The sequence below is a fragment of the Sapajus apella genome, unplaced genomic scaffold (assembly GCF_009761245.1).
Source record: "Sapajus apella isolate SASKATOON/1434 unplaced genomic scaffold, GSC_monkey_1.0 scaffold54, whole genome shotgun sequence".
Lineage (NCBI taxonomy): Eukaryota > Metazoa > Chordata > Mammalia > Primates > Cebidae > Sapajus > Sapajus apella.
Window position 1 is genome coordinate 7,290,478 of NW_022436994.1, and position 24,175 is coordinate 7,314,652.

The 24,175-nt window shown below is 46.7% G+C and overlaps 1 protein-coding gene across 1 annotated transcript in view; it reads left to right on the forward strand.

Annotated features, from left to right (window-relative positions):
- PKD1L1 (polycystin 1 like 1, transient receptor potential channel interacting) overlaps window positions 1–24,175 on the forward strand; it is a 183,103-nt gene that overhangs the window by 135,067 nt on the left and 23,861 nt on the right. The window contains 8 exon segments of the mRNA XM_032244258.1: window positions 6,026–6,149; window positions 7,344–7,427; window positions 8,056–8,228; window positions 9,595–9,829; window positions 12,306–12,410; window positions 13,481–13,621; window positions 17,699–17,833; window positions 19,806–20,036. Coding sequence (XP_032100149.1) covers window positions 6,026–6,149; window positions 7,344–7,427; window positions 8,056–8,228; window positions 9,595–9,829; window positions 12,306–12,410; window positions 13,481–13,621; window positions 17,699–17,833; window positions 19,806–20,036 — 1,228 coding nt within the window.

Consider the following 24,175-nt stretch of genomic DNA (forward strand, 5'->3'; position numbering starts at 1 on the left):
GCTAATTTTTTTTGTATTTTTAGTAGAGATGGGGTTTTACCATGTTGATCAGACTGGTCTTGAACTGCTGACCTCAAGTGATCCACCTGTCTCAGCCTCCCAAAGTAATGGGATTGCAGGAGTGTGCCACTGCGCTCGGCCTTCAAGCAGCTCCTAACACCACTCAAGTTCTCGATCACTTCTCAAGTGCTCATTTGCTTCTTCCTCTTTTCTGTAAGTAGTAGATGTTCATCCTAGGTAAATCTGTCAGAAATGAAAAGTGTAAAGCAGAAAAATTTCCATGATACCACCAGGCAGAGGCAAGCATGATAGCATTTTGTTGTGTCATATTTCTTTCTTTTCTTTTCTTTTCTTTTTTGAGACAGGGTCTTCCTCTGTGGCCAGGATGGAGTGCAGTGGCACAACCTCGGCTCACTGCAATCTCCGCCTCCTAGGTTCAAGTGATTCTCCTGCCTCAGCATCCCGAGTAGCTGAGACTATAGGCTCATGCTACCAGACCCAGCTAATTTTTTGTATTTTAGTAGAGATGGGGTTTCACCATGTTGGCCAGGATGATCTCAATCTCCTGACCTCGTGATCCATCCGCCTCAGCCTCCCAAAGTGCTAGGATTATGGGCGTGAGCCACCGCGCCCAGCCTGTGTCATATTTCTTTTCCACGTTTCAGTGCTTCTAAAATTGGGATGCATACTGTCATCAATAGGTGCATTTAACCTAGTCTTCCTTTTTTATTGAGAGTTTTTCTTGAATCCATAGTTAGGCTTTATTTTCACCTGCCACAAACAGTCAGTCTGAGAGTCCTTTCAAGGCAGTGTGGCTTTGAATTCTAGAGTGCATTATATGAAATAATATCCATTCTTCATTATGATTTCAATGCTAATAAATACAATTCAGCTGGGCGCGGTTGCTCACACCTGTAATCCCAGCACTTTGGGAGGCCGAAGCGGGTGGATTACCCGAGGTCAGGTGTTCCAGACCAGCCTGACCAACGTGGAGAAACCCATCTCTTCCAAAAACACAAAACTGGCGGGTCATTGTAGCACATGCCTGTAATCCCAGCTAATCAGGAGGCTGAAGCAGGAGAACCACTTGAACCCAGGAGGCAGACGTTGTAGTAAGCTGAGATTGTGCCATTGCACTCCAGCCTGGGTAACAAGAGTGAAACCCCATCTCTAAATAAATAAATAAATGTATAAAATAATTCAGTGTGCTTCAGAAGTTACCTTATTTTACTCTGGTGACTACTTAAAGACATAGTTATACAGCATCTCTGAGTGTGTTGCCTTTGACTAATTCAATTTGATGTAAATACTTTTTTGTTGAATCTTTTGGCAAAAGTGAGTGGCTGGAAAGTCTGTTTAATTTTATCAGCTAGTTCAGAACATATTTATTTTTTCTAAGAGAGAGGGTTATTCATACCCAGTGAGATCCTGGCTGATGGATATTGTCCCCTTGTCAGCATTGTGATCTACTCGTAAGGAAAGGCCTGGAAGTCCCAGTGCAGTGAGTCTGGGTGTTCTGTAGCTCAGTAATCCAAGTTTTTTTTTTCTGCTGAGCATTCTAATGGTAAATAAGTGGAATTTTCTGCCTCCTCATTTGTGAAACCAGCAGTTATTTCCATCCATGACCAACTTTTCAGCTCCCCTATCTGTGCAAGTGCACAGCCTCTGCCAGTAGGTGGTGCTGTGTGCAAAACAAAGTGATAATTTTGGTCCTCTCTGGAAATGGAAATCTGAACATGAACAACCTGTGGCTTTTACTAGTTTATTTTTTATCTCACATTTCACAGGTCAACATTATTTGACATATTTCTCATATGAATTGTTGCTTCTTGATACTCAAATCAGAAATATCTCAGCTGAGATCATATTTGTGAGCTATCTCAGGTGCACACGAGACTGGTGTGTGCACATTCACAACTCCTGTGGATTTGCATAGACCTTACGTTTCCCACAGGGATGCAAAACCTCACTGCCTCTGGGTACTCTGACCACCAGGCAAGGATATTCATGTGTCCCAGTTGGTAATGGAATGTTTAAAGTGGAGCCTCTCCATCTCACCCCCATCACCCAATACCTAATCCTGAAACATCACCAGCAGCTGAGGGTTTGGCATTTACTAGCATTCCAGATAGAGAAGCTAAGCCCAAGAGGGGAAATAGATGAAACGGAGTTCAGAGACTGGGCCCCCAGCTCACTTTTGGTTGCCAGGTGACTCTGGCAAGCACTTGCGCTCTGGGCTTTAGTATCTTCATCTGTAAAGGGAAGGAACTGGGCTGCTGAATACCTTATATCTTAAGAAGTCATCATGTTCTTGGATTTTGCCGTATTTAAGTTGCATTTGAAGTGTTTCTGAATTCAAGAAAGACTTCATGAAATTCCAAATAAAATAAATATAAAACAAAAACCAGCAAATAAAGGACAAATCAATGAAGCAAGTGTTCTAAGTGCCATAAATATAGCAACTGATTTTATCTTTTGCATTGTTTAGCCAGCTTTGTGGGCTTATTTTATATAATTGCAGTCATTAATACAGACAGGACCAGAATACTCCTGGCTCATTTAGTTCACTACCTGCACTTTGGGTGTGCCAGGAATGAGGCATGAGATGTCTACAGTCTGGCCACTGGGACTTTTGGCTTTGGGTTATTTTCAGGGCTTTTTTGACTTCGTTTCTCTAATGTTATACCAATAGGGAGGCAAGTGTCAAGAAGTGATACCATTTCCCTGAAAGTGGTGCAAACTCAGCATGGCTATAATGTCTATGCTACTTTATTCTTTAAAAGCACAGAAGATGGAGCATATTAGTTGCTATAAATGTACAATGTTTGTCTGTCAAATCATCTTGCTTCCCACAGCAAACGCTCAACACTTTACTTTGTTGAAAGTTCACCACCAGCCATCCTTTGCCTCTTTTCTACCCTCCAGCCTTTTCACTGCATCTCTGTGCCCCCTGGCTCATTCGTCCTTTCCTTTGGCGTGAATATTTGCAGAGATGTATCTGCTTACCTTATGCGTCCCATCTCTGTCTCCATCTGTGTTCTCCTTTGCTGTTCCCTCTCTGTTGTTCATTCCACGCTCTGGGTGCTATGGCAGGCCTCCAACTCGCTCTGCATTTGATAGTTTGACAAAACTTATAAAGACGTCCGGAGATAAGAACCAGCACCCAATAAAAGACCTGAAAAGATTAAGCTCTAAAGATGTATAAACGAATGATGATCAAATACTTCAAAGAATAAGAGATCACTTCTTTTTAAGAAAAAGGAAATAAAACCAGTCAGATAAATTAATTCATTAGACTTTTACTCATACATGCTATGGAATTTTTTTTTTTTTTTTTTTTTTTCAGACAGGATCTGGCTCTGTTGCCCAGTCTGGAGTACAGTGACACGATCTCGGCTCACTGCAACCTCCACCTCCCGGATTCAAGCAATTCTCCTGCCTCAGCCTCCCAGGTAGCTAAGACTGCAGGCATGCACCACCATGCCAGGCTAATTTTTGTATTTTTAGTAGAGACAGGGGTTTAGCCATGTTGACCAGGCTGGTCTCGAATTCCTGGCCTCAAGTGATCTACCCACCTCAGCCTCCCAAAGTGTGAGGATTATAGGCCTGAGCCACCACACCCAGCCATATGGAAATTTTTGAACACATTTATAGTACATATAAATTGTAGGTTGAGGCTACTGCATCTCTTTATTACTCTATATACTAGTGACATTTATTTGTCTTTGATTTTTTAAATATTGTCCAATTATTGTCATGACTATCAGGTTTTCAAAAACTTTTTCTAAATTATCTGCAAAATCTGCTCTGAATCAACAGTGGAGTATCAGTTTCACACCTTACCTGTGAACATAGTCTTTGTGATGTGCTGGAAACAGTTAACAACTGTAGAACAAAAGCACTGACTTACAGCATCTGCCTGCCAATTTCTGTGGTGTAACGAAGTCTCACTCTGTCACCTAGGCTGGAGTGCAGTGGTGTGACCTTGGCTCACTGCAACCTCCACCTCCCAGGTTCAAGTGATTCTCCTGCCTCAGCCTCTTGAGTAGCTGAGGTTACAGGGGTGCACCACAACGCCCGGCTAATTTTTTGTATTTTTAGTAGAGACGGGTCTCATCATTTTGGCTAGGCTGGTCTTGAACTCCTGACCTCAGGTGATCTGTCTGCCTCAGCCTCCCAAAGTGCTGGGATTACAGGCGTGAGCCACCACACCGGGACCCACCATGGTCTTTCACACCACCAATGTGACATCACTGAACATGGAGTTGGAAGGAGTTGTATAAACTTGGCTCTCACAGTGTGAGCCAGCTCCAGGCCTGCTGTCTACAGCCCAACTTTGCTCTAAAGCCTCATTTACCAAAGCCATACCCATCATCTGAATGACTTACAGTGTGTTAATTCTTTGGAGTAGCCTGGAGCTGGTGCTGAAACAGGCATTCCATTGTGCATACTTGGGCGACTTTCTAACTTCTTCTCACCTTATAACAAAATTCCTTTTCCTGAGAACTATTTTGATCTCCCCTTTTTGTGGAGAGAAACCTGGATGAAACAGCCCCATCAGAGCCATTTCTGTTTGCTGAGGGCATGTTGATGAGCACGTCATCCTTGCCATTCTTCAGTGGCTCTTCTGGGAAGCCATGTATGAGAAAGTTTTTTGGAGTTAAGTGAGAGGTCCTTTGCTTTCTCTTAGGAACACTTGAGTTTATCCTTTTGCCTCTGGCTGTAGCTAAGGGCCAAATGTACACACTGCCACTGCCATGCACAGCCTTTGCCTGAGCATGTGGCTTTATGGCAGTGTCTGAGCAAACTAAAAATGATAAATTTTGTTCTTTTGACATTATTTCAATGCTTCCTTAAGCTAGTTCCTTGGTGGAAAAATGAAGAAGTGTATCTAATAAGCATAATAAAGAAGTTAATTAAAGCTGGGCACAGTGGCTCACACCTGTAATCCCAGCACTTTGGGAGGCTGAGGCGGACAGATCATGAGGTCAAGAGATTGAGACCATCCTGGCCAACATAGAGAAACCCTGTCTCTACTAAAAATACAAAAATCAGCTGGGCGTGGTGGTGCATGCCTGTAATCCCAGCTACTTGGAAGGCTGAGGCAGAAGAATGCCTTGAACCCAGAAGGCGGAGTTAGCAGTGAGCCGAGATCGTACCACTGCACTCCAGCCTGGCGACAGAGTGAGACTCCTTCTTAAAAAAAAAAAGTTAATTGGAAAGAAAACAGACTAGTGTTTGTGCCAGCGCTGCATTTCGTCTACGCCTTCACATCTGCCACTCACAGGCATCTTGGGAAGCTAGTCACAGGCTGTATCCAGTCAACAGTCAGCGCAGAGAAAGGACTGGGTGTTGGTCTGGGTGTCCGAGCACCTCTCTTGTCTACCCAGGCTCTGGTGCGCCCTCTGCACCAGCCCTGTGGTCCCCACACCTTTCCACCCTTTGACTTGTGGAAACCCTCGCCGTTCCCTCTGCCCGGAACACCCTCCCTCAGATGACCATGGGCTCCACCCTCACCTTCAGGTCTTCACTTGACGTCACCGCCTACTGAAGCCTTCCATGGCTGCTTGAACTGCAATTTTCTCCACCTGCTCACTCCGCCACTTGCCTATCTTTCCTGCTTTTTTTCCTCCTTCATATTCGTCACTAACATAGTATATGTTTGCTTATTAATCTTATTTGCTGCCTGTTTGCCCACAGGAGGGCAGGGAATTGATTTTCTGTTTCCCAGTGCCTAGAAGAGGGCCTGACGCCTAGTAGTTGCATAGTAACGTTTGTTGAGTGACTGAGTGAGCAAATGAACAAGTGCTTCATCTACCGTTCCCTCTTACCTCCTGCTACTAAGGAGCAAAGTGAGTTCTGAGGTTTCATGCTTTACACTGCAGACAGCTTTAGTTGTTTAATTCCTGTGGAGTACCTGAAATCTGAATGAGAGAAAAAAATGGCAGGAAAACATGCTTTTGTTCTCACATTTAATTGTTTTTGTTGATGTAGAAGCAACTTTTATTTTTGTTCTTGCATTCAGAAATGCCAGAAACTCCTTAGGTGGCCTGAGAAACATCACTGACTGGTGGGAATGGAGTGTGACCACACTGCTGGACGGCCTGTACCCGGGAGGCTCCCCGTCAACCCGTGTGCCAGGGGCTCAGGTGAGCTTTCCATTTCCTCCTCACAGGAGATGGTCTCAGAAGAGCCATCTTACAGTGGGCAAAACAGCCACCGATGCTGAACTGCAACAATGCATAGGTTCTTGAATGACCATGCAGGTGTGAGGCCAGTGGCTCTCCAGTGGGTGCCAGGAGAGCATCCTCCTCCTTTCCTGCCAGAACCCATTCACCCCATCCCATGACACCCTCCTGAGCTGCATGGGATTCTCCAGATTCCTGTGCTCACCAGGCCCGAAAAAGACACAGGGGCCACGGCAGAGCCTCAGGAGCCCTCAGGTTGATGGGGTGCGAGGTCAGGAAATGGAAGATTCTAGTTCATTGTGCAAAATACCCTGAAAGGGAGACAAAAGAACCACCCGAAAACAGAGGAAATGCAAGGAAGCTTCCAGAAAGACGTGAGGCTGATCCCAAGCTCTGAAGAAAAAGTCAATATGCATTTTGCATAATCCCCATTCCTTGCTCATCTTTTATTTTCAACCCCTTTCCCATGTTTAAAAATGAAATATGCCAAGCACGGTGGCTCACACCTATAATCCCAGCACTTTGGGAGGCCGAGGCAGGTGGATCACGAGGTCAGGAGTTCGAGACCAGCCTGGCCAACATGGTGAAACTCCATCTCTACTAAAAATACAAAAATTAGCCAGGTGTGGTGGCACATGCCTATAATCCCAGCTACTTGGGAAGCTGAGGCAGGAGAATTGCTTGAACCTAGGAGGTGGAGGTTGCAGTGAGCTGAGATCACACCACTGTATTCCAGCCTGGGCAACAGAGCTAGAGTCTGTCTCTAAATTTAAAAAAAGAGGGAGAAATATATTTATAGTTCATATTCCTTAGGCAATTTACTGCTAGTTTTATTTGGTTATATTCTATATAGTCTCCTGAGCTGATAACACTGGAGAAACTTTCAAAAAAGATAAAAGAGAACATTCTCATGTGACATAGTTAGAAACATCATTTGAACGCTAGCTCTTTTCCAGGACAAGTCTGAGGAAGTTGTTGCTGCCTTAGAATGTTGGTTGTATCCCTAAAACAGTGTTGGAAGGAAAGTAAAACTCTGACCTGTACCATAGCAGGTGGAGTTGCCCAGAGCCCCTCATACCTTTTGAGCACTGCTTGATGAGGAGGTTAGAAGTCCACAGCACGCCAGGTCCTCACCATCTGTTTTTCTTCTTTCAGCCTGGAGCTCTTAGAGGAAAATGCTACCTAATAGGTAGTTCCATAATTAAGCAGCTAAAAGTTTTTCCTAGCCATTTTTGCAAGGTAAGATGTTCCTTTTCCTTTGCTTCCAAAAATAAATGGAATTAGAGAAGTCTAGGCTGCACTGGGGCAGGACCCCAGCAGATCATTTGAACCTCTCTGAAAGTTTGGTGGTGATTGGAATTGTCGATGCCGGGGCTGGGAAGAGGGTGCACCTTGCCCTTCCTTCGCCCTTATAAACATTTTCCCAAAGCCTATTCCTTCCTTGGCATTCTGCTGCAGGTTTATTCAGTTCACTCTTTGGCCTTACAGACTATCATTTTAGACAAAACTAGGATTTTTAATTTAAAAAATCCAAATCCTTTTCTAATTGGGAGAGTGAGCCCTGAGACAGGCACTTTACCTGGCATCTCATTATGGGGAAGTTTTCAAGCGGTCAAGCCTTAGACCTGTGTACATACACCTCAGATGCCAGCCTCCCGTAGGTAGAGCCTTGATCCTGTAGCTTGAGCTCGAGTCTATAGACCATGAATGTAACAGGATACAGAATGATCCTATGAGGAGAGAAGGGTACCATGTTGCAGGACAGAGCATGTGCTCGCATGTGGCCTGGCCAGCCCTGGAGACCCTGGATTGCAGGGTAGCTTTAGGAATAGCATCTGTGTCTTCTGACTGCTGATTTGTTCTACAGGCTCCCAGGCCATTTTCAGCGCTCATCGAAGACTCTCTTCCTACATGTAGCCCCAAAGTTGGAGGCCTTGAGAAGCCCTGCCTGATAGACCCAGAGAACCAAAACGTGACCCTGAATGGTCCTGGGGGCTGTGCGGCAAGGGAGGACTGTGTGCTTAGCCTGGGCAGAACAAGGTCAGTGAGATTCGGAGGGCCAGCGCTCATCCCGCCTGCTGCTACCACTCAGCTCTGCTGCCTGCGGGACACGGCGCATCTGTAGCAGGTGCAGCCTCCAGACAGGCCCCCGAGGCCAGTGTACCACTGCCAGGGGCTCCAGCAAGACTTGTCATTGTTGTGAATGGTAGGAGTGTCACTTAGGCTCAGGCCTTGCATGTGGGAGAGCACAGAGCAAACGTTCGTTCATAAAGTAGTTGCCAGAACATCTGGAGCTCATGGAAAGTAAGGAGCATTTGTTGCGTGCTGACCTTGTGCCAAGCTGGGTGTTTACTGACTCATTTAATCCTCACCCAGTGGAGTAGGCCCTGTGCTACTTTTCCTATGTGTTAAGAATGAGGGATGGACATTCAAGTGGGTAACAAGCTAGATCTGAGGTCAGGCTACCTGCTTCATCCAGCTGGTCACACTGTTGCCCACATCCACCCCTGGCTCCCTGGGCAGCACGCACCTCATGCTGGGTTAGAGCTCTGCTGACCCAGTGGTAACACTGATGGTCTTAGACCAATGGGGAGCTCTAGGCAGTTACACTAATGTGTGCCTTTGAGGAATACTCATTAAGAAATAAATGATAGGCCAGGCATGGTGGCTCACGCCTGTAATCCCAGCACTTTGGGAGGCCGAGGTGGGTGAATCACGAAGTCAAGAGATCGAGACTATTCTGGCCAACATGGTGAAACCCCATCTCTACTAAAAATACAAAAATTAGCTGGGCAAGGTGGCGCACGTCTGTGGTCCCAGCTACTTGGGAGGCTGAGGCAGGAGAATTGCTTGAACCAGGAAGTCAGAGGTTGCAGTGAGCTGAGATTACGCCACTGCATTTCAGCCTGGTGACAGAGCAAGACTCGATCAAAAAAGAAAAAAAAAGAAAAAGAAAAAAAGAAAAGAAAGAAGTAAATGATTTAATTGTTACTAAACACAAATTAGTATTTAATAACTGTCTCCCCCAACTTGTTTGTTCCAAATAATGGGATCTCTAGAAAAGTAAGTATTCTTGAGTCCCTGGGGAGAGACACTGGGCCTCTCTACCTTACATGGGGCGGGGGCTGGGAAAAGGAGGCCTCTGTTCTCCAGGTCCCTCCTACCTGAGGGTCCCCTGGGCTCCTGCAGGGAAGAGGGTGGGTCAAGAAGTGAGGACAGAGGGCTATTGATGCCGTCCCTTAGATATAGAGGGCCATCTGTCCAGCCCCATGACGCCCAGACACTGTTTGTCCTTGTGAAGCCTTGCATGGGGTGTTCCCAGCATGGGACCTGCAGTTCGGAGCCTCATTCGACTTCTGCGCCTTCCTCCCTGCCCTGCCCTACACCAGTGTGTGCTGCTTTACAGGTCTGAAGCCCACACAGCCCTGTCCCGACTCAGGGCCAGCACATGGATTGACCACAGCACCAGGGCCGTGTCTGTGCACTTTACCCTCTATAACCCTCCGACCCGACTCTTCACCAGCGTGTCTCTGAGCGTGGAGATTCTCCCCACGGGGAGTCTCATCCCCTTGTCCCGGGTGGAGTCATTCAGCATCTTCCGCAGCGACTCAGCCCTGCAGTGCCGCCTTGTGCTTCCTCAGGTAAGCTGACCTGCCTCTTGGGCCTCCTGGAGGTACACAGGGAGCTGGGGCTTCACCTAGGCTGGGCTTCTCCACCAGACAGGACTAGTTCCCCACCCATTTACCCATCCCTCTGGGCACACTCTTGTCATGGCCCCTTCATGCGGCAGGCATCACACTAAGGGCAGGGGCACGAGATGAAGAAGAACCCCCGTGGGGAAACCACTTCTCACATGTGTGGCAAGTGCAAACATAGACCTCTTGAGGTACCAAATTCATCACGGGGGAATTGGGCCTGATGTTTAGATCCCCCTGGGGATTTGGCTCAGGCTGCTGTAAAGAATAGCTTACACAGGGTGCTTTAAAAAGAGACATTTATGGCCGCGCGTGGTGGCTCATGCCTGTAATCCCAGCACTTCAGGAGACCAAGGCAGGCGGATCACCTGAGGTCGGGAGTTCGAGACCAGCCTGAACAACATGGAGAAACCCCATTTGTACTAAAAATACAAAATTAGGTGGGCGTGGTGGTGCATGCCTGTAATCCCAGCCACTGGGGAGGCTGAGGCAGGAGAATCACTTGAACCCGGGAAGCGGATGTTGCAGTGAGCTGAGATTATACCATTGCACTTCAGCCTGGGCAACATGAGTGAAACTCCGTCTCAAAAAAAAAAAAGAGACATTTATTTCCCACACTTTGGGGGCTGGAATTCCGTAATCAGGATCCCAACCTGGTCAGGTTCTGGCAAAAGCTCTCGTCCTGGGAGATGGCCACCATCCCACTGTGTGCTCACAGAACCTCTTCTTTGTGGGTATGCACAGGGAAAGAGAGCAAGAGAGAGCTGTCTAGAGTCTCTTTGTGTAAGAACACTAATCCTATAAGACCAGGGCCCCATCCCCACGTATATCCACGCTGGAAGTTAGGAGTTCCACCTGTGAATTTAAGGGAACACAAACTTTCAATCCATAGAAGCTGGGATCTTGGTGAGATAAAATATGTCCATACAGCTTCACCGAACAATCCAAAACACCAGTCACTCTGAGTTATTCCTTGAGAACTTTCCTGATTTTCTGCCTGTAGTTGACTTTTCTGCTATGAAGAACTAAGTCCTGCTGACTCTTCAGGTCAAGGTTACTTTGCCTTAGCAGTGAAGGGGGGCGGATCCCAAGAGGTTTTAGACTCTAGGGACTGTTCAGTGACCCAGGAAAGGCTGAGATTTGCATAGAGCTTAGCGCACGCTGGTGTGGGTGGAAGGGAGGATGGGAGCATGGGACACTGGTCAGGGTCTGCCTGGGAGAGACACGTGAGGCACTTACCTTGGGCATCAAACTTAACGGGCACCAAAAATACTTGGTAATCAAAGCAAACACTATTCTGGTGCGATATTTATGAAAAATCAGAATTCATATCAAAAAATCATATTGGACAAAATATGGAAATTGTAGACAATGACAGGATCAGTTTTCTGACAGTTTCTTTGCCTCAGGCTCCAACAGGGCTCTGCACAGCACTGCTGTTAATCACCTTAAGCACCCAAAAGTGAACCCTGCTGTGATTCTGTTTGTAGCTCCTTACAACGGGCCAGTGGGACACAACGCAGGTAACTCCAGCAGAGGACAGAGAAGATGCCTAAAGCCCTGCTGGTGTGCCCTGGTTCCTCTCAAAGGCTCAGTGATTGAAGGCATGAATCAACAGATAACTCAACAATGAAGAGAGAACCACATAGAGAACTTTAAGAAAGTGCTTATAAGGGAGTTTTAGAAGGCTTTACCTGGGGTCTAGGTGCAGTGGCTAACGCCTGTAATCTCAGCACTTTGGGAGGCCAAGGCTGGCAGATTGCCTGAGGTCAAGAGTTTGAGAGCAGCCTGGCCAACATGGTAAAACCCAATCTCTACTAAAAATACGAAAAAAATTAGCTGGGCATGGTGGCATGCCCCTGTAATTCCAGCTACTTGGGAGACTGAGGCAGGGGAATTGCTTAAATTAGGGAGGTTGCAGTGAGCTGATGTCGCACCACTGCATGCCAGCCTGTGAGACAGAGCGAGACTTCATCTCAAAAAAAAAAAAAAAAAAGAAGGCTTTACTTGGCTGAGATATAACTACTAATATATATGTATATAGTTCATATGTTATCTATTTCACATGTACACAGAAACTCACTCTTCTGAGTGGTGCCGGGGAAGGACTGGAGGCTTGGCATGGCGGTGGGGAGGTCTAGTGGCCGTAGTTGCGTGTACTCTGTGCTTTCCCTGAGTGCAGAGACCATTTCAGGTTCTAACCCCTGGCACGGAGTTTCTGTGAGTGCTTGGCTTGTGGAGAGGCACCAAACCACCCCAAGTGCCTACTGAAGAGCAAGTTTAGGATTAAACTTCTACAGAACAGGAAATGGGCCTGCATCCTCGCTACTCAAAGGTAGGGGAGTTGGTCACATGTGTAGGTCTTCAAAAAACAGTTTCTCAGCATTTGTTTGATCTTGTTTGTTTACACTGTCTCCGCCAGCTGGTCTTCCTGGTGCTCAGCCTGATACACTTCTATGTTCAACTCCACCGTATGATGGACAAGGGTGTCCTCAGCTACTGGCGAAAGCCAAGGAACTGGCTGGAGGTACCCTCGCTTGTGTCATTTTCTTTTTGAAAAATAGCAATAAAGTATTCATATCTTAAAAAACGAATTTCAATAAGAAATTGATTATACACTAGCTACCGCCAACATTATTGCAGTTTTCTCCCTGCGTATGGTAATCTCAAAACAACCTTTGAGATCAGGCATCCTGCAGTGTTGTCGCAGTTAGTTACGCACCACACGAATCTCAGCCAAGGTTGTCGTCCCATAAGATCATATGGTGCTGAGAAATTCCTAAACCTAATGACTTCTTGACTCTGACCCTGTATAGGCCTAGGCTAAATATGTCTGTTTGCAGCTTAGTTTTTAATAAAGAAGTTTAAAAAATAAAAATTATACAAACTTTTAAAACTAGAAAAAAGCTTTTCGAATAAGGATATCAGGAAAATATTTTTGTACAGCTGTACAGTGTGTTTGTGTTTAAAGCTGTGTTATTATAGAGCCAAAAAGTTTTAAAATTTAAGTTTTTTAAGTAAACGAGTAACAGTAAGCTAAGGTTAATTTATTACTGCAGAAACATATTTTTGTAAATTTCGTGTATCCTAAGTGTGCAGCGTTTTTGAAGTCTACATTAGTGTACGGTAATGCTCTAGGCCTGCACTCTCACCCACCACTCTCTCACTGCCTCACCCAGAGCAGCTTCCAGTCTTGCAAGTGCCATTCATGGTAAGTGCCCGACACAGGTGGACCATTTTTTACCTTTGTACTGGATTTTTGCTGCATCTTTTCTATGCTTAGATATATTTAGATGCACAAGTACTTACCATTGTGTATGATTGCCTGCAGTATTCAGTACAGGAACACGCTGCACGGCTTTGTGGCCTGGGAGCAGCAGACTGTCTCATATAGCCCAGGTGTGTGGGACTGTCTGTGTTTGTGTACATGCACCTACAGTGTTCACCCAAGGACAAAATCACCCAGTGATGCATTTCTCAGAAGGCATCCTTGTCATTAAGCAACGCATGACTGTAACTCACAACCTGTGTCACGTGGGGCGCCAGGTAAGCCCTTCCTCAGGAGCCATCTGAGGGTCTTTCTGCTGGATGTTGCAGCTGTCCGTGGTTGGAGTGAGCCTCACCTACTATGCAGTTTCCGGCCACCTTGCTACACTTGCTGGAGATGTCACTGACCAGTTTCACAGAGGACTTTGCCACGCATTTATGGACCTCACCCTTATGGCATCATGGAATCAGGTACGGGGGTGCTCGGGGCCATGCAGATAGAGGTGATGCACTGTCATGCCATCCAGAGGCAGAGGTCACACAAGCTCTACAAGGTGCAAGGCAACAGATTTGCTCCATATTGAGAGATGATGCTCTGAGCTGGCAGATGGGGGTGGCCAGGACAGTGAAGGGCCTGGAGAACTTGAGACGTGCTTTGCATACTAGGGTATGTGGATTCTGCATGGAGCAGAACTCAGGAGCCTGGAACTCCCCCAGTGCTTCCACGGGACCCTAAGGGGCACAGGAAGTAGGCGTTGGTGCAATGTGGAGGAGGGAGGCTAGTTCTGACTTGCTTAGACACACCATTTTCTCTCTTCATCCTGGTGACAGTCACAAATGCAGGCAGTATTAGCCACTCTGCAGGTGAAGACGCCAAGGCTCACGGAAAGTATCCAGTCCCTCAGCGGAGGGAAGTCTGGTTTCAAAGTCCCTGCACCTCCTTCCCCTAGGTGGCCCTTTCTGTAGGCAATGGTTCCCCATTCCCTATAGGGATGGGAGCTCCTACAAGGAAGACCAGGCAAATATGCACAGGTGGGCCTGGATGAGCCCTGGAGAGGGGGCCCATGAGACAGGGCAGGATCCCACAATAGCATGAGACGTTGCCTTCCTGTGGTGGTGGAAGGTGAGCCCACATACTCTGCTTCGTTGCCCTGCTGCTGTCAGAACCAGCCCCTCCCCCACCTGCCTTGTCCTCCTTTTCCCATCTAGAGGGTGGTCAGGGTACCATGGCTACTCCCAGGGCTGAGTGGGTCCTATAGCAACCTAGAAAGCAAGGGCCAGTTCCCCTCCAGCTTCAGGCCCCTCCTCCCCAAGTCTGTCAGTTTCCCCCACAGCCTCCCTCTCACTCCTTGGCTCATGTCTGCTCTGTAAGGAGAACCAGGCAGGATAAGGCTGGTTTCCTCTACACTTCTGCCTCCTCCGCTAGTGCCCCGGTCCCTGCCTCCTTGTTGAAGATTGCTTTGTTGCAAGCAAAAGAAATTCCCTAGACTAGAGGAAAGAAACAGATTCTAAAGGAGCCCAAGCAGAAGATTTGGCTTTTCTCCTGAAGTAAAAAAATAAATAAATAAATGAATCTGATGAGAGAGAACACTCACACAAGCAACGCACAGCAACTGTCACTCACAGATTGGCAGCCAGGGACAACAGAAGCCTGGGCTGCAGGGTGAGCTGGTGCCCCTGGCTCAGGAAAGCTGACCAGGGTGGACAGAGTCCTGTCTGTGTGTGTCCCTCTTGCACCAGTTCAGAGAGCCTGGAAAGCAGCCTCCCCTGAAGTTTCATAAGCTGGGGGAACATAACATGCTGTGCTAAAGTGCTGGAGGGCATCCTCTTCTCAGAGGAATGGGAGCAGAGCCCAGGCTGTTCCAAGTAGTTCCTCCTTATCTCCGGATGTTGTGTTCCTAGCACGTTCAACATTTATTGTGAAAATTACAAGCAGGTAAAGGGGAAGAGCTGGGCTGGCTAAGGCCAACCAGGGACCTGTTTTGCAGGCATATATCAGCATCTACTGAAGTCTTCATTAAGCAATTATTTGATTTACTGTCTGTCTTCCCCGACAAGGCTGGAATCTGAAGAATAGAGAATGTATGTTTTGTTCATTACTGCTCCCCCGGTTCCAATATTAGGGCCCGATGAGGACTGGCTGCTTAATTTATTGGCATCTCTCTCTGGGACAAAACTAGAGGAATTTAGCTCAAACTTCAGTGTAGGCTGCATCCAGGGTGCTGGAAGAACAAGTCATCTTCAAGATAAACACAAATGACTTTCTAATGATGGAATTTAACACCCAGGATTAAAGAGCTGTGATTTGAGTATGTGAAAATGAAAATGCACAGACTTTAGAATCAGCAGACCTAAAACTCACTCCCAGCCCCTCTTTGACCATGTGCCATTAGGCAAGTTTCTTAACTTTTTTCAAGCCTTAATAAGATAGAACTATGATACATACTTTGGGGGCTTTGCTAGGATTTGTGTGTGTGTGTGTGTGTGTGTGTGTGTGTGTGTGTGTGTGTGTGTGTATTTGTACGTACACATGCAAACATATCCTTGGAACGTCTTGGTGTCTAGAAGATGTTCCATATGTGAAAGTCATAATAATGGCAATTACTCAGAAGGCTTTATGGCATCCCTCAATCAGATGCAGGCAAGAAAGGGGCCCTTCCACTCTGTCCACAGGAAGTTTATAGCCACGTTGTCCAATAGTCACCACTAGCCACACACGGCTATTGAGAACTTGAAATGTGGCTAGTCCAAACTGAGATGTGCTGTGAGTGTAAAATATTCACTGGAATTCATAAACTTAGTATGAAAATTAAAAATGTACCAGGCGCAGTGGCTCACGCCTATAATTCTAGCATTTTGGGAGGCCAAGGCGGGCAGATTGCCTGAGCTTAGGAGTTCAAGACCAGCCTGGGCAACGAGGTGAAATCCCATCTTTATTAAAATACAAAAAGAAACTAGCCAAGTGTGGCAGCATGTACCTGTAGTCCCAGCTACTGGGTAGGCTGAGACAGGAGAATTGTTTGAACCTGCTGGGAGGCGGAGGTTGCAGTGAGCCGAGATTGTGTCACTGCACTCACACTGCAGCCTGGGTAACAGAGCAAGACTCCATCTCAAAAAGAATTTGTTTTTAATGTAAAATATCTCAATAATTTGTATGCTGGTTACATATTGAAATGATGCTATTTCACATTATTTTACATAAACTCATTTATACAAAATATATTATAAAATAAATTTACCCTGTTTAATTGTACTTTTTAAAACGTGGCTACTAGAAAATTCCACTCATAGCTTGCATTGCATTTCTCTTGGCTGGTGCTGGCTAGAGCTCCATTCATCCCCATTCTCCCATGTGTGGCCCTGCCTGCTCTGAAGGGGACCTGAAGGGTGACAGCCACTCACAGACTGTCTAGGTTTTGGTTGTCAGAAGTCATTTTTGACCTTGTCCCAGTTGCTGAGGAAACAAACAGAAAACCTTGATTCGTTGCCCGTATAAATTTTAAACCATCCAGCTGTCATTTCTTTTCTCTTGGGCTTATAATTTTGGTGAGAGCATATGAGATCATAAACCCAGAAGGACGTTCCTCGTGAGCCCCTGGTAGGGAGCGGGGAAGGGGGCAGCCTTCCTAGAGGCCTCCCGAGTGTGGACGAGTCTGGGAGGCTGTTTGCCCCTGGGTCTGCCATGTCTCCAGTTGTACTGTGCTTGTGTGTTCACACTGTTTGTCTGAGCCATAGACTCTAGAGCTATAACAGGGGAGTGACTCTGGCTTTTTCGAGGATTACCTTATTTTTTTTTTTTTTTGAGACAGCATCTCCCTCTGTTACCCAGGCTGGAGTGCAGTGGCGTCATCTCTGCTCACCACAACCTCTGCCTCCCAGGATCAAGCAATTCTCCTGCCTCAGCCTCCCTAGTAGCTGGGATTATAGGTTCATGCCACCATTCCCTGCTAATTGTTTGTATTTTTAGTAGAGACGGTGTTTCACCGTGTTAGCCAAGATGATCTCGATCTCCCGACCTTGTGAACCGCCCACCTCAGCCTCCCAAAGTGCTGGGATTACAGGTGTGAGCCACCACCCAGCCACGAGGATTACACTTTTAAAAACCTACTTGGAAAGTGTTGGTGGCCTATTCTGTACATGTAACAGGTGGGAAGGAAACAAGCATGCACTAAATACATTCTTTGAGTCCCCTCCATGGTGATGATTTTCTTACAGCTCAAGAGACTGAGGCTCAGACAGGGAGAACAGACCTGGGGCAGACAGAGTCCCGTCTGCGTGGCCTGCTAGACCTGCTCCATCCCGGTGTCCAAAGAAATGGCCAGACCAGAATTCAGAGCAGGTCTTCTGAAAATGCGTTATGATTTGTACTTACCCCTAGTTCCAACTCATCCTCCTCTGCAGACGTCTGCACTTGATGTCCCTCGGAGACTCATGGTCTATATAACATCAAATCCAAAGAACTCTTTGTGTACTGCTGACAGCTGTGAATATGTCTGCACCTTCCAGTGACTGGCATGGCACACTGACTGCTCTGTTCTTTTGTCTCAGAGGGCTCGATGGCTCCAGGGAATCCTCTTATTCCTCTTGACATTAAAATGCATCTATCTTCCTGGCATTCAAAACACAATGGCATCCTGCTCCTCCATGATGCGCCACTCACTCCCCAGCGTCTTTGTAGCAGGGGTAAGAACTCTCGCCTTTATCGGGTGGCCTCCCTCATAAACCATTGATCTGGGCACTTTTTTCAGCCTTCCTCAAGGGAAGAACAAACTGCTGTCAAGGTGAACAGTGTCTAGAATTCCAGTCTTCTAATCCGTTACAGTGCGCTTTTGGATAACTGATATCAACAGTTATATAGCAAGTTATGGTCGTGACAATAACCATGATTTATGAAACACTTGCTCTGTACTGTGCCTTACAACAGCATGTTATTATTACAATAGAAGTAGTTATTATCACCTCCTGAGCTTTCTCTAAGTGCCAGGAATGGCACTTTGGGCCTCTCATAGATTACTTCATTTAAGTATCAGAACCAAGCTATGGGCAGGCACAGTTCTTCGTAAAAGGCTCTCAGGAATGCCTGCCTCAAACCCCAGGGCACAGCCAGGTCTTCATCCAGGGCTGGCCCTGAAGTCTGGTCTGGAGGGGGAAGCCCCAAATCAACAGGTCCAGAGTACAGCTTGGAGCCCTGCTTAAGTTCCTGGGGTGCTGGGGATTCCGATCTGGTCCCAGCAGGGAAAGAGCTTGCTCCAACCTGACAGGCCCTAATACAGCAGGGAATTGCAATCAGGGCCGAGGGAGAGTCTTGGCCAAGTGACCTGAGTTTGGAGGCTCTGGCTATCAGGATCCAGGCCACACAGGACACCAAGACAGATCTCCTGTTCCAGGTAAGGAGTTCCCCCAAACCCTGAGGAACACACTCAGCAAACCAGGGCAGAGAGATGGGGCTTAAGAGTCAGAGAGAGTGGCATTCTAACCTGGCTGTCCCACATCCTAGCTCATGTTGTGAGCTCCAACCAGTTGCCCAACCTTGCCTCTAGAAAAAGCATTAATGTTGTTTGCCCTGACGGTTATTACTGGCCTTTGAGATTACATGCACGTAGAATTTATGGAACAATTAAACTAGTCATTATTAGGACCATTTAGCAACATGCAAAAATGCTTTTATGTAAGGGGAGAAAAGCCCAGGATATAAATAATTTGTGTCCAAATTAAGTTGCAGGATTCTAACTGTGCAGCGAGTATAGACTCATAGGCACCAAGAGGAGACCGGGAGACCACCCAGCTCAGTTTGTCCAGCTGGAGACTCATAGATTGTGCTTGCTTTCTTCTGAGTCCCACTGATGTCTGATTTCACCTGTGGAGTAAATAATACTAAAATGAGTCCCAGTGCATTCGTAGGGAAGTCTTTGCGTACCTGTCCAGGGTTACACATGGAGGCCAGCAAGGACCCACACAGAACGCAGCCCATGGCTGTAGCTACAGCTGGGTGGGTCTTCTCTGCAGGCGCGTCCACAGTCTGCAAACACCGACCATGTGGACCTGTGGGGTGACCGCCTGGTGGTCTGACATCCAGGTGGAGAAAGTGCTTGTCGGCACCAGAGCTGGTTGGAGCAGATGGAGGGAGAAGCATGAACAGGGCTGGTGATAGAACCCCTCAGATCTCAGACCAAGTTCCCAGTGTGTTATAACCAGGACTGTGAAACCTAAGCTTGACCAAATTCACATCAAAATCAGCAAGACTTCTCAATGCTTCCTAAGCGGTGTATTTTACTAGGCCCTGGCCAGGTGCAGGGGACATAAAGATGACCAGGGATCTGCCCCCTCATGGCAACCATGGCCTGCTAAAGGGGGCCAAAGGCCAGGGGAGCAGGCCACTTGTCACCACAGGCAGAGGAGGAGCTGAGGAGAGAATGGCCCTGGCAGGAAGAACCCTTGAAAGGGAGGAGGGAGACCAGAGGGGCCGGCAGGGGTGCGAGGAGGGAGGCCTGGGAGAGGGGTGAGAGGGTGACGCCACCTTTTGGTTCAAAACTAGGGATGGTGTGATGGATTCACACTCCCAAAACTGCCCCTCCAAGTTTGTGCCTGTTTTAAACATTTGGAAGTCGAGGCTCGCACCCCTAAGGTCAGTGCTGTCCGGCTTTTCTTTCTGCAGCTGGCGGGGGCCCCTGTGCTGGCTGCCATCTCCCACCTGCGCCGATTCCTGCTTTCTGTGTGGGCTCCACCACCCGGCACCTTCACAGACGCCTTCCCCAGGCTGTTATTTCGTTTTCCTGGAAGAAGCCAAAAAGACTCCTTCCTTGGCCTTTCCAAGTCTGAGCAGCGGGCCATGGCTTGTTACTTTGGGGCCCTTTTAATAGTCTCTGCCACACTGTGTTTTGGAATGGTAAGTAAATGTGTCCCCAACTTTCAAGTCATGGTTTGTACAAGTTTCATTTGCTGTTGGGGTGAAACTGTGGTCCATGTGGACGGGGCCAGACAGCACAGGTCAGATCTCATGGTAATGAATCCCTGGGGTCCAGCTCACCTGCCCTGGGAGATCAGGTGAGTGAAACACAGTTAGTTTGACTCTCCCTTACCCTAGAACAGTCCAGCACGACAGCAGCCACCCCATGGTGCCACCTCCTCCAGGAAGCTTCCCTGGTCCTACTCACCCTGCACTGAATCACATCATTTCTTGCTCTGAATTTCATCTGCAGTCTCACGCTGCCTCAAGGGTATGTTTCCTTTTCTCAGTCTTTCCATCTTATCAGAGTTGCACTCCATCAGCCACCCTCCGCTGGACATGTTCTCCAGGCTGGGGACCGAAGGAGGAATGACTCCCTGTTTCACTCCCTCCTACTGATCTGCTGCTGGCAAATCCAGTCATGTCACAGCCAGCTTAAACCCCTTCAATGGAAAAAAAGTTTCCCGCATGGTCTTGTCCTGCTGCCTGGACTTGGGGTCAACAGATTTAGCAAATAAAACTGGAACCCAGTTTCAGTTAAATTTCAGAAAACAGTATTAAAGTTTTCAGTATTAGTAAGCCCCCTGCAATAGTTTAGACATATTTATGTTAAAAGTTATTTGTAGTTGACCTGAAATTAAAACGTAACTGAGCGTCTTACATGTTACCCCTCCCTGCCGAGGCTCTCACTTACTCTGCCCAGCCAGACCAGGATTGCTGTGTCCACTCACAAGGGTGGGACTCATCACTTCTATTTCCAGAAAGCCCTGCAGATGTTCCTGTGGAAGGCTCAGGGTTGGGACCCCTGCTCTGTACTTGGCTAGGCCTGTCGGCATGCTGCCCGCACTTACTGCACACGCCTTCCCTCAGATCCCTCCACTGTGACTCATTCAGCATTAGGTTCTGAGACAGGGTCAGTGTGTCATTCCCCCAGAAGCTCTCCCAGCACCGATCCCCCCCGGGGCCCCCGAAGGCGCTGAGCATGCTCCTTAATGCACCCATTGTCCTGTACTGTTGGGTTTTGTCTCCTTTTGAACTCTAGCCACGTTCCTAGCAGGCATATTAGTGTGCCTGCCTTCTAGGGTAGTTCCTGACACATTGGAGAGCTCACTATAAGTTCAGTGAATTGAATATTCCAGCTTTGTAAGTGAATCAAAATTCTCTGCAGTCCTTAAAAGTCTACCGGTATTCTAGTTTAGGAGCTAGAGGGAAACTAAAAGTGAGTGCTCATGTTCACACCTTGACAACACTCAGACCCCAGTCCTTTGTTTTTATCAATGTTCCTGGCTCCCTACTCCTGCTCATCCATGAATGCATAAATCCATCCATCACCATCCACCCACCTGCCCACCAAACTAGTTACCTGTCCACGTATCCACCCACCCATCCATCCATCAATTCACTCATTTGTTCATCCATGCACTCATTCAACAAAAACCTAAAGAACACCCATTATATATTCAGGCAAAGGCCAAAAAAAAAAAAAAAAAAAAAGATAATAACTGCCTCAGAGAGCTTGTAGTCCATTGGGGAAGACTGACATATACAAATAATTAGGGTAATTTTTATATTTTAAATAGTTTCTAAATTGGTTATGTGATTTGCAGATATTTTCTCCTGACCTGTAGCTTGTCTTTTTATTCTCTTAACAGTGTCTCTACAGAGCAGAAGTTGTAAATTTTGATAAAGGCCAGTTTTTCAATGTTTTCTTTTATGGATTTTGCTTTTGGTGTCCTGGCCCAAATGAATTTCCAAATCCAAGATCACATATATTTTCTCCTATTATTTTCTTCTAGAATTTTTATAGTTTTATGTTTCACATTTAGGTTGATCATCTGGTTTTAGTTAATTTTAATATAAGATGTGAGGCATGGGACAGAGTTCCTGTTTTTTTATAGATGAATATCCAATTATTCCAGCCCAATTTTTTTTTTTTATTATTTTTTTTATTTTTTTTTGAGATGGAGTTTCGCTCTTGTTACCCAGGCTGGAGTGCAATGGCGCGATCTCGGCTCACCGCAACCTCCGCCTCCCGGGTTCAGGCAATTCTCCTGCCTCAGCCTCCTGAGTCGCTGGGATTACAGGCACGCACCACCATGCCCAGCTAATTTTTTGTATTTTTAGTAGAGACGGGGTTTCACCATGTTGACCAGGATGGTCTCGATCTCTTGACCTCGTGATCCACCCGCCTCGGCCTCCCAAAGTGCTGGGATTACAGGCTTGAGCCACCGCGCCCGGCTCCAGCACAATTTTTTTAAAGAATGTTTACTCCATGCAATTGGTTTTACAACTTTGTCAAAAAGCGATTGGCTGCATCTGTGTGGGTCTGTTTCTGGGCTCTCTATTCTACTCCACTGATCTTTCCTTTAGCCAGTCCTGTGAGGTCTTGATCACTCTATGGCAAATCTTAAAGTAGAGTGGATGAGTCTTCCAGCTTTGCTCTGTTTTGATTGTAGCTATTCTAGCTCTTTCACTTTTCAATATAAGTTTTAGAAACATCTTGTTAACATCTTATTTTTTAAATCATGTGGGGGTTCTGATTGAAATTGCTGTGGAAGTATAAATCAAACTTGGGGGGAATTGGCATCCTAATAATATTAAGCTTTTTTCAATCCTGGAATTCTGTATGTCTCTCCATTTATTTAGGTCATCTTCGGTTTCTTTTCATCACTGTTTTATAGTCCTCAGCATACACATCCTACATAATTATAGGCAACTTTAAAGCCTAACTAAAAGTGTCCCCAGAGAGAAAGAAACTTAGATCAGAGACTCATTTATTCTTCCTAAGGAGACCAGGAAATCTCCACACAGCAGTAAAGGGAGCCTTGAAGAGGAGTTCCACTCATGGTGACAACTGCTGAGAGCAGTGTTTTAGACGGGGGCACACGGAGAGGGCCATGCTGGAGTTCTGGTTCAAGCAGACATCGTGTTGAAAAGGATGGTTGGAGTCAGGAGTGGAGGGCCTTGCATGTCGTACTTAGGCACTTGGATGCTATCTTCTGAGACTTGCAGGCAATATTGCATTGAGGTCTCTGGGTGCAAGAGTCAGGCCTTGCTGTCCCCCGTGGCTGTTTTGCTAGTAAAGCTGGAAGGCCTCAGACCTACACACCAGTGGCCTACCCTTTCAGGCTCCTGAGCATCTTTGCAGAGTTCTAAAACTTTGTGAGGGGTGGGGATTTGGGGACCAATCAAGGACAAACATGACCACGAGAGACAGTAACACACACAAGCTTTATTGAGGTAGTGTTTTGAAGTGTTCCCATGTAGGGGAACTCCCTCATGCTATGAAACTGCCCACAGGCTTACAGCGTAGGGTTCAAGAACAATCCAAAAAGGAAGAATAGCAAGGGAGATCTCATGGGAGAGGGGCAACAGGGAAGGAGCTTACCCCTTAGAGGATGCTGCTCAGCAGCGTGGAGGGAAGCTCTGGGTCAGAAAGCTCCTGAGGCCAGCGGCAGCTTGGGGCCTTATAATCTTATCGGTGGGTAACAGCTGTCCCTTGAGACTTTGCAGGATATGTAAAGCTGACAGGCTCTAAATGGCTAAAAAATTGTTTATTTGGGTTATTTTTAAAACAATTGGATGTGTAAAAGATTGAGTTTGCACCAGCAAGCTTTTGAGCTAACAGCTTACAGCCTGCAGTGAAGAAATAAACCACCTGGAGGCTTCTAGAACACACGTTGAGGGCACAACAGCCTGCTGAGCACAAGACCCTTTCTGTCTCCCAGGCACAAGCACAGGGCCCTCTCCTGAGGCTCACCCACAGCTCAGAACGGCTCACCAGGGGACACCGAAACTGAGACACAGACTTTACTTATTGGCATGCACATGTGTTGATAATCTCAGTTCCCAAAGTTAGATACTGAAAACATCCTTTACAGTACAATGAATTTCCATGGCTGAGATCATCTTACTGACATTTAGTTCAACTCAGGAGAGGTATTTTCCTGATTTTGCTTTTTTTTAACCAAGAAGTCACTATTTTACCAAAAGGTCTTAAAGTAGCATCACCAGATAAAATCTTCATTGCGTAGTTTATCATATTAACAAGGCTCTTTATTTAGGTTGCTGACGTGAAA